This window comes from Hermetia illucens, chromosome 3, assembly GCF_905115235.1.
Source record: "Hermetia illucens chromosome 3, iHerIll2.2.curated.20191125, whole genome shotgun sequence".
In the NCBI taxonomy this organism is placed as follows: Eukaryota; Metazoa; Arthropoda; class Insecta; order Diptera; family Stratiomyidae; genus Hermetia; species Hermetia illucens.
In genome coordinates this window covers 26,434,513-26,447,578 of record NC_051851.1, presented here as the reverse complement: position 1 = coordinate 26,447,578, position 13,066 = coordinate 26,434,513, and the positions used below count along the sequence as shown (strand labels likewise).

The 13,066-nt window shown below is 42.8% G+C and overlaps 1 protein-coding gene across 4 annotated transcripts in view; it reads right to left on the bottom strand.

The window, feature by feature from the left end:
• Positions 1 to 1,271: 1,271 nt before the first annotated feature.
• Positions 1,272 to 13,066, bottom strand: part of LOC119652498 (pyrokinin-1 receptor-like) — a 222,782-nt gene continuing 210,987 nt past the window's right edge. For 3 of the 4 annotated variants that reach the window (XM_038056681.1, XM_038056682.1, XM_038056683.1), the window contains 2 exons: positions 2,607 to 2,824; positions 1,272 to 2,357 (listed from right to left, as the gene is read on the bottom strand). In XM_038056681.1, the coding sequence (XP_037912609.1) occupies positions 1,545 to 2,357; positions 2,607 to 2,824 (1,031 nt within the window). In that variant the 3' untranslated portion in view covers positions 1,272 to 1,544. The remainder of the gene's footprint in view (positions 2,358 to 2,606; positions 2,825 to 13,066) is intronic. The other variant, XM_038056684.1, reaches the window with a different exon arrangement.

The following is a 13,066-nucleotide window of genomic DNA, read 5'->3' as shown; positions in this document are numbered from 1 at the left end:
AGCCTTATATTGGGACAAGGTATCGGCTAGCAGCTCAGCAGCATTCGGTCTGTACAGGGAGCGCACGTTCCATGAGAAAATGCGCAAATCGTTAATGAGTTGTCGTTGGAGGGTGCGTCGTTCTATAGTCAATCCATTCCGGTACTCCTTTTCTGGCTTTGTAACAACTTGTTTTCCGTGTAGGGTTGTCACCCCTACCAAACCTCCATCCTAGAGGGCCAGTTGGTACATTTTGTGCCATTTTTAGGTGCGGGAAACTCGCCTTCATCCTTCTCCGTCTGCAGTTTTTCGTAAAGAATGAACTCCCAACGAACACCACGTGGAAATGGAGATAGGGTTTGGGAGTAGAGATATTGCTGTTGGTTCAGCAGGCGTTTTCCAAGTTTTATGCTCCATCGTGGGTAATAATCCACGTTTCGCCCTGGGACCTTTACTACCCTATCTATGGCTGAAATAGGTACGTCTGTCTTGTAGTTTGGAAAAATATGAAGGAATATGTTAGATTTGTAGCTAAATACGGCTTGTTTTGTCTTTCAGAAACAAGTCCTGAAGGTGGAATGAAGTACATTTTCAACCGAGCCTGTCACAACCAAATCCGATGCCTGTTACATCCCAACTATTTCAGCATGGGTGTATGGGGACTTCGATCCTTGAGGAAAATTCTATCCGCAAAACCAACTCTCGCAAGTCCTAGTTCTCTTCAATAGTTTTGGCACCTAGTCGACAAGGAAGGTGGAGCAGTTTTCTATATAAATTACCTTCGTACTCAATACGTTTCTCAACCTAAGCAAAATGACCCACGCCATAATCTAGCTCCCTCCCCATTTGAGCCTTATGCTCTCCTTTGAATCCACTTCGTTCTACCCCTCGGTTCACCGAAACGTATGTTATTCTGGTTCAGTCTATGGGTCTTCGGTAAGTGTAAATGTGATGGAGGAATTCTGCAGGTGGGTATTTAATACATCGTTTGTGTCCTTGGTTGAAGGCACTTAGCTCCTGGGATCTAAAGCAGCCAACGTTAGTGACTCTTTTCGTTTCCTTGGGTGACAGTCTTTTAATTTAACGAGGGATGGAATAGTTAAGGTGGCCTTGGTCATCAGGACTAGAAAAAACTTTCGTTTTAGAGTTTCCTGAGTGAGGGTACCGCTTAAACCTAAGATAACATGCTGCCATTATACAGGAGTATGTGGCCTATAACATATGTAAGCACCTGGTTCATTTTTTGATCACCTGAAATCCCGATTAAGTAATTCAATAAAACACAATTTCTTTGAAAGAATAAAATCGTTAAATATAATATATTTAACACTGAAGTTCTATCTGAATATTACAAAATATTCTGGAGGAATAAAAGCTACAAATTACATCTACTAATCACTATAATTATGACTATATACATTAATGCTCTAGAATAATAATTCACACTATCTTAAATGAGTCTTAAGAAGCAGCGGCAGCTACCGGCCTCCAACATCACATTAGAACGAATCACACGTTTCGTCTTCGTCGTCGTCGTATACTTGGGGAGCCAAATATTCCTGATTTCAGAGGACACGATGTATGTACTCTGCCGTCGGTGAGCTGTCCCAAGCTGGTTCTCCCTGTCTCGTGACGTACCCGCCCTGATTCGACAGCGCACCCTTCTCAAGTTGGGAATTGCTTTCTTGTTTAGACGCTATTGTCGCGTTGGGACGCAGCGACAGGACCTTGCGAGTCCCTTTTCGTAGCTTCTCTGACAAACTTTCTATCGTAATTGGTCTGGAGATGGGAGGGTTCGGAGAAGATTTCCCATTAATATGATTCCCGTTTTGTCCGCTCTGCACTGTATAGCAGCTCTGACCGTTTTGGTGGCCGTTGCTTAGGTTAGAGCCATTTCGCGAGAAAGATCCTTTTCCGCCGTAGTTTAGGCGATTGATGCCATTTGCACCCCCATGGGTTCGCGGAAACACATCCATTTTCATTGAGCCCTCGCGCAAGATACTACTCTGACGACGAATTGCAGGCATTTCTTGCTGAGACTCGGACGAAGTGCCCTGCTCATCGCTGGAGATGATTTGCAGGTCGCCGCGATTAAGGGGATTCCCCGCGAACATATCATTTTTACTAAGGGAGGTCATCAGAGTCGATTGGCTACTGACCGAAACGCACCTGAGACGATGTGGCTTGGCCCTTGTGCTGTCCTGCAGAGAAAGATCTGATTCACGTTTTTGCAATTTGTCAATGTTAAAGTTATTGTGACGATTATTCACCGTAGTTGTTGTCAAGCGGACGGAGCCATTCTGCCGGCTCAAGGCGCTGTAGTTGTGGTTTTTTACTTGATATTTACTACCCAGACCAAACTGACGCGCCAGCGTGAGCTGTGAAAGGAGAAAGAAATGCAATTAGATGACGAGTAACCTTGAAGAAAAGATATCAAAGCCAAAATGCAAATCGCAAGATAAATCATTTAGTATAGCTTAGAATAGCTGATTAGCTCTGTGTCCAGATTTCCTTAGAGGTAAGTCACAAACTTTACGATCTTGTGGACTCAAACATTTAGGACCCCAAAGGCATTATTAAATAAGCAAAATAAATGAGTTATGACGGTCATTCATTACTCAACCTACCTTGAAAGCGTCTCGGAATTTATAGCTCATGATATTATAGAGAAGCGGATTTATGCACGTCGATAGATAATAGAGAACCCCCGAGATGTACGTCAGGACTTTGTAGACTTTGTAGAACAAATCACTGTGAGACGTCACTGATTTGGATCCGTAGACGGCGACAAGACGTTGCGCGTGAAACGGAGCCCAGCATAGGAAGAATGCAACAGCCACGGCCACTGAAAGGAAGAAGAAATCAAGTTAGACTTTTAAAGATGAATCTTTACTACGCAAATGTGAGGAAATCTACGCAAGCTCAACAAGTTTTATGCATGCTTGCTTTTCCGAAAATAGAAATCTTTTCTATTAGCACCCCACAGAGATGTCTTCATAAATAATATTTAAATTAATCCTGTGCGGTCGGATTGTTCTGAAAATTATGCATCTGGAAAATACTCGTTGAAGGCTTTGTGATAATTTGAAGAAAGATTTTTTTTTAAGACGGCATACGACGCTGGAATGGGGGTCAGTGAACATTACCGGTTAATGAAAATTATAGATATTAGAAGAGTCTGTGGGAAAAGATAGGAATCGCGCCATGCATTTGAATCAGCTAATTTATGAATCGATGTTATGTTGCGTCACATTTAGTATGTTTGACGACAGAACTTTGGTAATAACGTAATTTATTTCAATCAAATTGTAAACAAAAGGTCATCAAGTAAGCGCTTAAGATGTTAGATATTGAAATGGGGCAGCGAAAAAGGAATAATTGGATAATATATAAATTAACGGAAAAACGTGGAGCGATTAGATTAATAAGTTGTCCAGATATTTTTAGAAGTTGTTTTAAATCTACTAGCTCGACTGCTGATCAATCCTGAGTGGTGGGGGTTATTGGACACCTGATTATCCTCCACTGTTGGGACAATCTCTCATAAGTCATAATGCCAGAGAGCAAGACTTAAAAAGTCAGAAGATAGCTTCCCTCAACTGACTAAAGGAAAAGTATCTCCTTGTTTCTAGTAAAAACATCCATTAGTTGGACAAAAGTACAAAAAAACCTCACCTCTGCTTAGGTTTTAGACTAAGCGAAGCAGGAGCGGAAACTCCAAGGTTACTGACTAAGTCGTTGGGGTATGGACTTTCTGCCAGTTCACCTACACCTCTTTTATTGACACACTTTTGTATGATAACCAGCTGTATTATTTGATAAGCGGTCTTCCCATTCGTACATGTCAGTGGGAAGTCCATGTTTCTCTCCCCCAAAAATGTAACTGGCCAGCTGAGGCAACTGACTCCTTGAACAGATAAATATAAATTAAACTGGAGGATACATCATTGGAGCAAAACAAAATATAGAGAGCCAGTCAATTCAAGCTTCATCAAAAGATATACAGGGGGATTTCTTCTGAAGAATGACGAACCTTCCAGCGGCTGCTCGCTGATGGTAAGTGGGAGAGGCAAATACCAGAGACTACCATACTTATGATCTGCGAATCATATTCTCTCCTATGAACAATGAAAACTTTATACCATCAATGGGAAATCAGAAGCCAGGGTTGGCAGCTGTTTGCTAGAGTACTGCATTAGTGAGGGATTTGGTTACATCAGCACTTCGCAATTACGAAAGGAAGAAGGCAACCAGTGAGCGGTAACGGTAGAAAAGAATCATCATCATCAATGACACAATAACCGGCATCCAATCTAAGTCTGCCTTAATAAGGAACTCCAGACATCCCGATTTTTTTGCCGAGGCATACCAATTCGATATACCTACAAGCTGTCTGGCGTCCTGGCTTACGCCACCGTTCCATCTCAGGCAGGGTCTGCCTCGTCTTCTTTTTCTACCATAGGTCTTGTCCTTATAGACTTTCCGGGCTGGATCATTCTCTTCCATACGAATTAAGTAACCCACCCACCGCAACCTGTTGAGCCGGATTTTATCCACAACCAGGCGGATGTGGTGCCGCTCATAGATTTCGTCGTTCTGTAGGCCACAGAATCGTTGATTCTCATGTAAGGAGCCAAAAATTCTTCGGATGATTCTTCTCTCGAACTCGGCCAAGAGTTCGCATTTTTCTTGCTAAGTACCCAAGTCTCCGAGGAATACATAAGGACTGACAAGATCATTGTGTTGTACAATAAGAGCTACGACCTGAACTGAAATAGGTTCTGTTGGCTACCAACAACCGTGCGTGGATTTCTTGATGGCTCCGCGCGTGTCCGCGTCCTTTGAAAAAGTAACATTACTCGGTATGCGGCACTCTTTTGTTCCATTGCTAGTTTACATTCATCGTCAAACCAGCAGTTCAGACTTTTTTTGCGACTGGGGCCAAATATGTTTGTGGCTGTATCAACGATGACGTTTTTCAGGTGGTTGTGAAAATCATTAGATGATGCCCCATCTCCTTCTCCGTTGACTGCGGTTATTGCGACATCCATTTCCCCCTTATAGGTGTTGCGCAGGGCTATGTTGTGCATGGCTCCAGTGCTAACTCCCATCTGATTATCAGAAGGGATTCTATGTGGTGTTGTTATTCAAGCCCTTATATTGGCCCTATATATGTTCTGACATTCATCAAGGCTGAAAGCTGGTGGCGTTTGATCAACACGTGGGCAATTTGGTTGAAAATGGTTCCATCTGGAGAGGCTCATGATTTGTGGACCGCCTTCCGCGCAAACTAGTACAACCATTTGATATTATGTTGACTGACTGTTAAAATCCGAAAATATGATTTTAATATCGGCCCCGTAGAAGGATCCGTCTCCGAACCTGGTGTTTTCACTGTAGGTGCGTGAACGTTAATGAGGCTTATATTTCTAAATTTGCCTCGCAAACGCAGAGTGCATAGTCATTTGCTTACGTTTTCAAAGCCGATAACAGCAGGTTTCATTTTTTAACTGACTAAGAAACCTACTCCGAGCACATAGTTTACTGGATGGCAACTATACTATATAGGGTAGTGGCTCTTCTCTAAGAAATCAGTCCCTGTCCAAAACATCTTTTGTAACGCTGTTACATCAGCCTTATATTGGGATTGGGTATAAGCTAGCTGCTGAGCAACATTCTTTCTGTATAGGGAGCGCGCCTTCCATGAGAAAATGCGCAAATCGTTATTCCGTTTTCGTTGCCGGATTCATCTTTGTGTTGTCAATCGGGTCCGAGGCTCCCTTTCTGACTTCGTTTTCCATGTAGTGTTATCAGCCCTACCCAACCCCCAACCTGCAGCGCCATTTGGTACAACTTTTCCTTTATCATTCTCCGTCTGCAGGTTTTTATTAAGAAAGAATTTCCAGCGATAACTACGTGGAGGTGGAGATAGAGCCTGGTAGAGTAGGGTAGTAGGGTGGTGCGAAATAAGAGGAACTGACACCGGCCTCGAGCACGACCATCACTGGATAGTCGCCTCCTTTTAGTTACTTATCACGAACACGTCTGTTCGCAGGAACCCAGAACGTCAACCGAAGAAGCTCAAAACGGTTGGCTTATGGAAAACATCTTGAACAACTTGCCGAAGAATATTGATGAGCATTTGGTTGCCATAAAAGTACCCTGCTCCCCGGTGCAAATGAAGTTGTTGGCCCCAGGGAGAATGATGGAAGAGTTTAGGGAAATGAAGGGTCTTATTGCTGTTTTGTGTGCTCCATGAAAATGTGGAATTCATTACTGCGCTGATCAGAAAAGCTGAAATTGCCGCAGAACTAACTGCCGATTGCAAGTCTGTCGATGGTCTTGTGAGGGACGTTAACGGTTGAATCCTCTGTGCATCTTGGACTTCCGGAATCTGGGCAACTCCCCTTCCGATCGAGACATCGTTTGCGGGAACAGGAACGACAATTTTGCATTTTTGATCATTTTGTCGACCCGGGGGTCATGTAAATTTTCAAGTTTCTAGGATTTCGGCCAGCCTCTCCGGCGGCATATTCCGGCGTGAATATTCTTGCATTTCCCGAATCTGAGCCGTCTTTTCTTTTGATTAAGGTCTTGTTCTCGAGAATCCGGCGCGGGCCACCGGATACGGACTATTCCTATAAACAAAATTGAAATCAACTTGGCCATCGATACGCTTAAGCAGGGCAAAATAGTTGGAATCCGGCAAGGTTGCGTTCTTTCGCGGTACAATATCTTCTTGTTATATGTGACGTTCTTCTAGCCACCTTGTCCGGGGAACGTGGACGAATCTAGTAGACCTCGACCATGAAAGGCGTCGATGAATCTGTATATCCAGGAAGCGTGGATTCTGCCGATGGTGAAATTCAACTGGATTGCGTTGTATCCACTTTTGTAGCTTTGTCTACAATCTGAAAATGCGCGTACCTCAGCATGTTGAAGTTATTTCCCGGCAATATTCTCTTCGTACTGTTATAAAAAAAGTTAGCCTGCATTTTCAATGTCTGGCCTGTAGAATGGGAAGAATATTCTTGCATTCGTCGACTTTTGGTGGTCTCTTGGTCCTACTTCTGGCCTTTTCGACGCTTACTAATACTTTCCAATTTCGAAAGCACGCCTATTTTCTGGACTGAGTTTGGCCATTTAGGTATTGATGCAACGTATGTTAGTGCCACGTTGGCTAGAGGCGTTGGTTCTATTTCTAGCAATCAATGAACTGATAGAAACCAAAGGACCATTCTTCCACATGTTGAAACAAGCAGTACGGAGAAGACGGTTTCCTAAAAAAAAATGCCAAGGAGCTATGGCTCGATGGCGAGCCTTCAAAGGGGATGCCTTGAACAGGACATTGACAGTGGGCTAGATTATAAAATTTTTGCCGTGGGAAGAGTGATACAGATGAGATGCCTCCACGATGAGACTGTAAACGTTCCCAAAAAGAAAGCGAAATGAATGATCTAATAGGGAAACTGCTGAACGATAGATTAACACATGGTTGTGGCGGGTGTGCTAGTATTCCTCCGAAATGTTATGTATAATAACATAACAGAGCTTCTTCCTCAAAGACCTGGGCTTTGTCAGTCGTGAAAGACACCGAGTATGTTACAATTTAAGTCAACGAACCCGTCATCCTAGTAAAAATATTACCCAAAAACTGGCCGGTGAAATTAGTTGGAAAAAGGCGCAGGTAATATTGACAATTAAACGAAGTTCGGTAGAGATTTAGGTAGGTCTAGCATCCATCAGTATGAATGGTGACTCATGCCCTCGGTATAGACTGGTACCTTGAAGCCTGTTGCAGCGGGGCTCTGATTGTGGTCACAAAATCAATCCGCGTTTGAAGAAGACCGTGGGATTAAGTTCTCGAGGGAGGTAACCACGTAAAACTATTGAGAAGTAACTGTCGACGCAATTGAAGTCGCGGGAGCAATAAAATGAATGAAATCTGGGAAAGCCACAGAACCTGAGGATATCGCATCAGAGCTCTAGAAAGTGAAGAACTAGGACCCAACACTGTGGCTCAGTGCATTCTTCAATCGGGTTCAGCAGAATGTCGCCTCATTCAACACGGTCTCAGATTGAATCTGAATAAAACTTTTGACGACCGATGCCCATGAAACAGACACTATCAATGGCAGTGACTTACCCAGAAGTGAGCGATTTAAACTTCTCGAGTCGGGTTTTGAAATTGCTTCACGCATTAACGCAACCTGGATGAAGCGGAGTTCTTCACCTGGCGTTCTTTGTGACCGACGTATCCATTTATCAATTTACCGGAATGACGTCCGCGCTATTGCTATCTATGGTACTGAGTGTTGGCCGACTATAAAAGGCAGTGAATGACGTCTTGCGGTAATGAAGACGAAGATGTTGCATTGGACTAGTGGCGTGACACACTTTGATCACATCCGAAATGAGCACATCCGCGAAAGAGGCGTCTTCGATGATATGGTCATGTAGTTCGCACTAACGAGAGTTCACGCGCCAAGAATGATGTAAACATCGAAGTCGATGGTAAGCGATCAAAAGGCCGGCCAATACAACGGTGGCTTGATGCACCTAATATGGATTTGAAATAAGATGAAGACAGCATACAGCTTGATCTATCGACTCGTTTTCAAGCTCTTGCGTCAGTTTCAGCCTACATCCGGCACTTTAGTGCTTTCAAATCACTTCGCCTTAGATGGGTCTACACATTTTGTACTTTGTGACTTGTGATTTCTTTGATAATTGCACGGAAAAAATCCAATCTGATATATTGCAAACTCACGATAAGCCATGATGTCCATCTCAGATCAAAGCACAAGTATCTCGCAATGCAGAAATAATGATTCATCTTTTGTTGTGACTTCGTATCATTTTTTCCAAGATCATGTGCTAGGAATATTAGACACTGTGACCTCATTTTCCATTCAATAAATTCACTATATTGGATAATATAAATTCATATTTTTTCTTTCGCTGTGCTTAATTAAACACGAGATAAAGTATGGAAGGACTAGAATCTGAAAGTTGGATTTCCATATCTCCATCTTTCACGCTTCTGGGCTTCATCTTACAACGCAAATCTTATCCATTTCGATTTCAACTTCCGATAATATTCCATAATTGACTTCCTGAATTGAGGATTTTATTATACTAAAATCTTATGTACCGGAAGATATGTAGACATGACGATTGGCTTTTTTGCGCATATCTTAGATTCAAAGTATTATAAAATTCGAACCAAACTATCTTAGAATCAAAACAGAAAAATAAATGAAAGTTCAGAGTTGACTGCCCTCTCTATCTTATATCTCAGAATTTGGAATCCTCTTATAGCAGTTACATACTCACATACTAAGGAGCATCAAGAGTAAATTCTTGGACATGTCCTCAACGATCTATTGTTAGTTTAAAGACATCTTGCAGTGGGCTTCTATCCAATGAGCAACGAATTCAGGTCAAGATTTCCATGAATGCATATTCATTACAAAGTTGCTGCCTCTTTTTTCCAGGGGCGGCTATTAAAAGAATCTACATCACTTTTCATAGCATTTTGCTGGACGTGGATTGGGCGGATCCTTGTTCGAGACAAATAAGGACGATTCTGCAATGTTAATATATCAGAGTGAGTCCAGACTTCAAGTTCAATATCCCGTGACTTATTTATGGATAGTTGGTTAAATTCTAGGAATTATGTCGTCTCAATGTTATGGAAATCAAGGGAACACCTGGTCTACGTGGACAAAGTGGTACACAATTATTAATGACATTCTCACTTCTATAATGGTGTACTAAGAATGAGAGAAATGATTTAGCAATATGGCAATTTTGTGATCCCAAGACTGCATTAGCTGGAAGAAGGTAGCACAGATAATGCCCATAATAAAAATAAACTTCTACTAAGTGGTCATTCCAGTTAGTAATATTATGTTATTTATGAAGTTCAACCGATAACTTCGCCATGCTGTTAACATAGTATGCTGGTCCCAAGCCCAGGTAAAGGAGGAGGGTTTGAGGCAACGTACTCTGTACTATCCTCAGTAAAACAAAAATAAAATGCTGAGATCAGGGAAAGAGATAAATAGAGTATAGTTGGAGTTATTCTACTATGCTAAATCCTACCTGACAGGCCCCGCGACAAGTCGACCAAGAAAATGCATAGAATGTCGTTACAAACATGATGATCGGATTGAGTCATAAGCCTCGGAGAAATGCTAGAGCGTCCACCTCAGTCGACGCGGCAGGACGGGCCCCGGTCCTGTCGAGAAATGGGCAAGGGTTCTTGACGCATGGACGGCGTCAGGACGTAAGCAAGTTAATCCGCACACAACGAACAAAACAAATACGTGTCTGCACGCTAAATGTTGGTACCCTAACTGGAAAGACGGAGGAACTCGCAAGAGCCCTTCGGAAAAGGCGTATTGACATCTGCGCTCTGCAAGAAACCCGATGGTCTGGTGCCAAAAGCTGCGACATTGAACGCGAACGCGGTAAAAATGGCTACAAACTTCTCTATTTTGGTAACCCACACACTCAATATGGTGTTGGCATTGTCATCTCAGAGGGTTTCCGTGATGCCATTAAAGAAGTCGAACGATTTGATGATCGGCTGATGAAGCTCACCATTATATCAGCTGATCGCACTATTCACTTCTTCACCGCGTATGCACCACAGACAGGTGGACCTGATGCCGAGAAAGATGCCTTCTGGCAACTTCTCGATGAAAAGTCTTGTCACGTGCCTGCTGACGATTACATAATCATTGCCGGCGACCTTAATGGTCATGTGGGTGAAAAGGCAGACGGTAACAGGTGCCATGGGGGAAAGGGGTTCGGAGCGCGCAATGAAGGTGGCGAGCGTATAATCGATTTTGCGGACACCCATGACCTTGTACTTATGAATACATGGTTCACCAAACGATTGTCTCATCTTCCCACATTTTATAGTGGGAACAATAAAACGCAAATCGACTATATTCTCATAAGACGCCAACATTTTACCACTGTCACTGATTGCAAAGTCGTTCCCTATGAGACCATCGCACCTCAACATCGGCCGTTGATTTCCGTCCTGCGAATTAAGCCACCGATAAAACAGCGTGAGGAACGCACTGGCCCGCCGCGCATTAAATGGTGGCGATTTGGTGAGAAGAAAGAAGAAACGGTCTCACTCATACGATTGCCAACCATTACGAATGTGGAAGAATCATGGAACCAAATGAAAGACACGATCCACAAAGCGGCCTCTGCAACCCTCGGGGTAACCAAGCCAGGTAAGCGGTACATCAACCGAGATACCTGGTTTTGGAATGATGATGTTGAAATGAAGGTCCGTGAAAAGAAACGCCTCTACCACAAATTTCTCGACGATAAAACGCCTGCTAATTGGTAAATTTATAAGAATGCCAACCGGGAAGCAAAGAAAGCGGTCGCTGTCACCCGAGCGAACCATTTCAAAAATCTTTACGATAAACTGGACACTCGGGATGGCGAGAGAGATCTGTATCGACTTGCTAAAAGCCGTGATGAACGCACACAGGATATCAAACACTTCTGTTGTGTTAATGACAAGAACGGTACTTTGCTTACCAACCGTCGAGCCGCAACGGATAGATGGCGAGAATACTTCGAGCAGATTTCAACTGAAGAATTTGCTCATCCTCCACTTCCACCATCATTGCCGACATTTGGAGCAGTTCCACCAGTCAGCGCAACTGAAGTCCTCGACGTGCGTGGCAATAAATAACAAGTCGGGAAACCGGAAGCTTGACGCTTCAGGTATAAAAGGTTTTGTGTTTCCCTATGTGAGATAGTTCTCCATTGGCTTATAGCATTGACCCGAGATATTTAAATCGCTCAGTTCTGGGCAGGTTACCACCATTGCCAGAACTCAGCGACTTAAATATCTGGAGGGGCAGATTACTGCCATTGAAAGAACTGAGCGATTTAAATATCTCGAGTCAATGCTACCAGCCAATGGAGAACTGCGCAATGAAATGTTTCAAGCGTTAACGCCACCTGGATGAAGTGACATTCCGCAACTGGTGTTCTTTGTGATCGACGTATCAGCGCACGTCGCAAATATAAAATTTACTGCAATGTCGTCCGTCTGTCCCTCTCTATAGTTTGAGTGTTGACTATAAAGGACAATGAACGGCGTCTTGCGGTAATGGGGACGAAGATGTTGCATTGCACTGGTGGCGAGACACGTTTTGATTACGTCTGAAATGAGAATATCCGCGGTCGATATGGGTTTGCAACGATCGTGGAAAAACTGCAAGAGAGGCGTTTTCGATGGTGTGGTCACGTAATTCACGCTAACGAGAATTCAGCAACCAGTATTGGTCAGAACATCGAAGTCAATGGTAAGCAACCAAAAGGAGGCCAAAACAATGGTCGCATGATACACTGGATGGGGATTTGAAGGTCTCGCGATTACATCCTGATCAGGCATTTGATAAAATAAAATGACGAAACCGATCACGACGAGCCGACCGCGCTTGTGAAGTGAAGGCTAAAGAAAAAGAAGAAGATGTGAGGAGCGGTGAGCCTGACAGTTCCGTGTCACATAGTTAAAAATTCTATCGGCATCTATTTTTTAGAAAGTAATTTAAATAAATCATTTGATGGAAAGCCCTATATTGAAATAGTCAACCTCATACGCTTCACACTCTGAGTTTAATATTATTAGCAAATGCCAACAATTTAACCAACATCAAATATAAAAAAAAGGGCTAGGGAGAATTAGATTCTTCTTGAATGGAATTTTAATATTTCACTCGAATTTCAATTATTCTCGTTAATTATGACGTCAGCATCTTATTTGTATGGCTTAGGATGCTGTTAATTAGCACGAAATTGATAAGTTTGAACTTCTATAACTTTCCCACTAATAGTTGGATTTTTATGTGTATGCAGGAGGCTGCCCTCTATGCCGGTGCAAAATTTGGTACACTTAGGATGATTTTAAGGGGAGTTTTTTAGTCAATTTCTAAAAGTTGATAATATACTATTAGTAAATTTTTTGAGCAGATACCGGAATAGGACATCTCTCGAAGATTAGATTTCACATAAGTGTTTTACACAAAACCTTAAAAAGGGC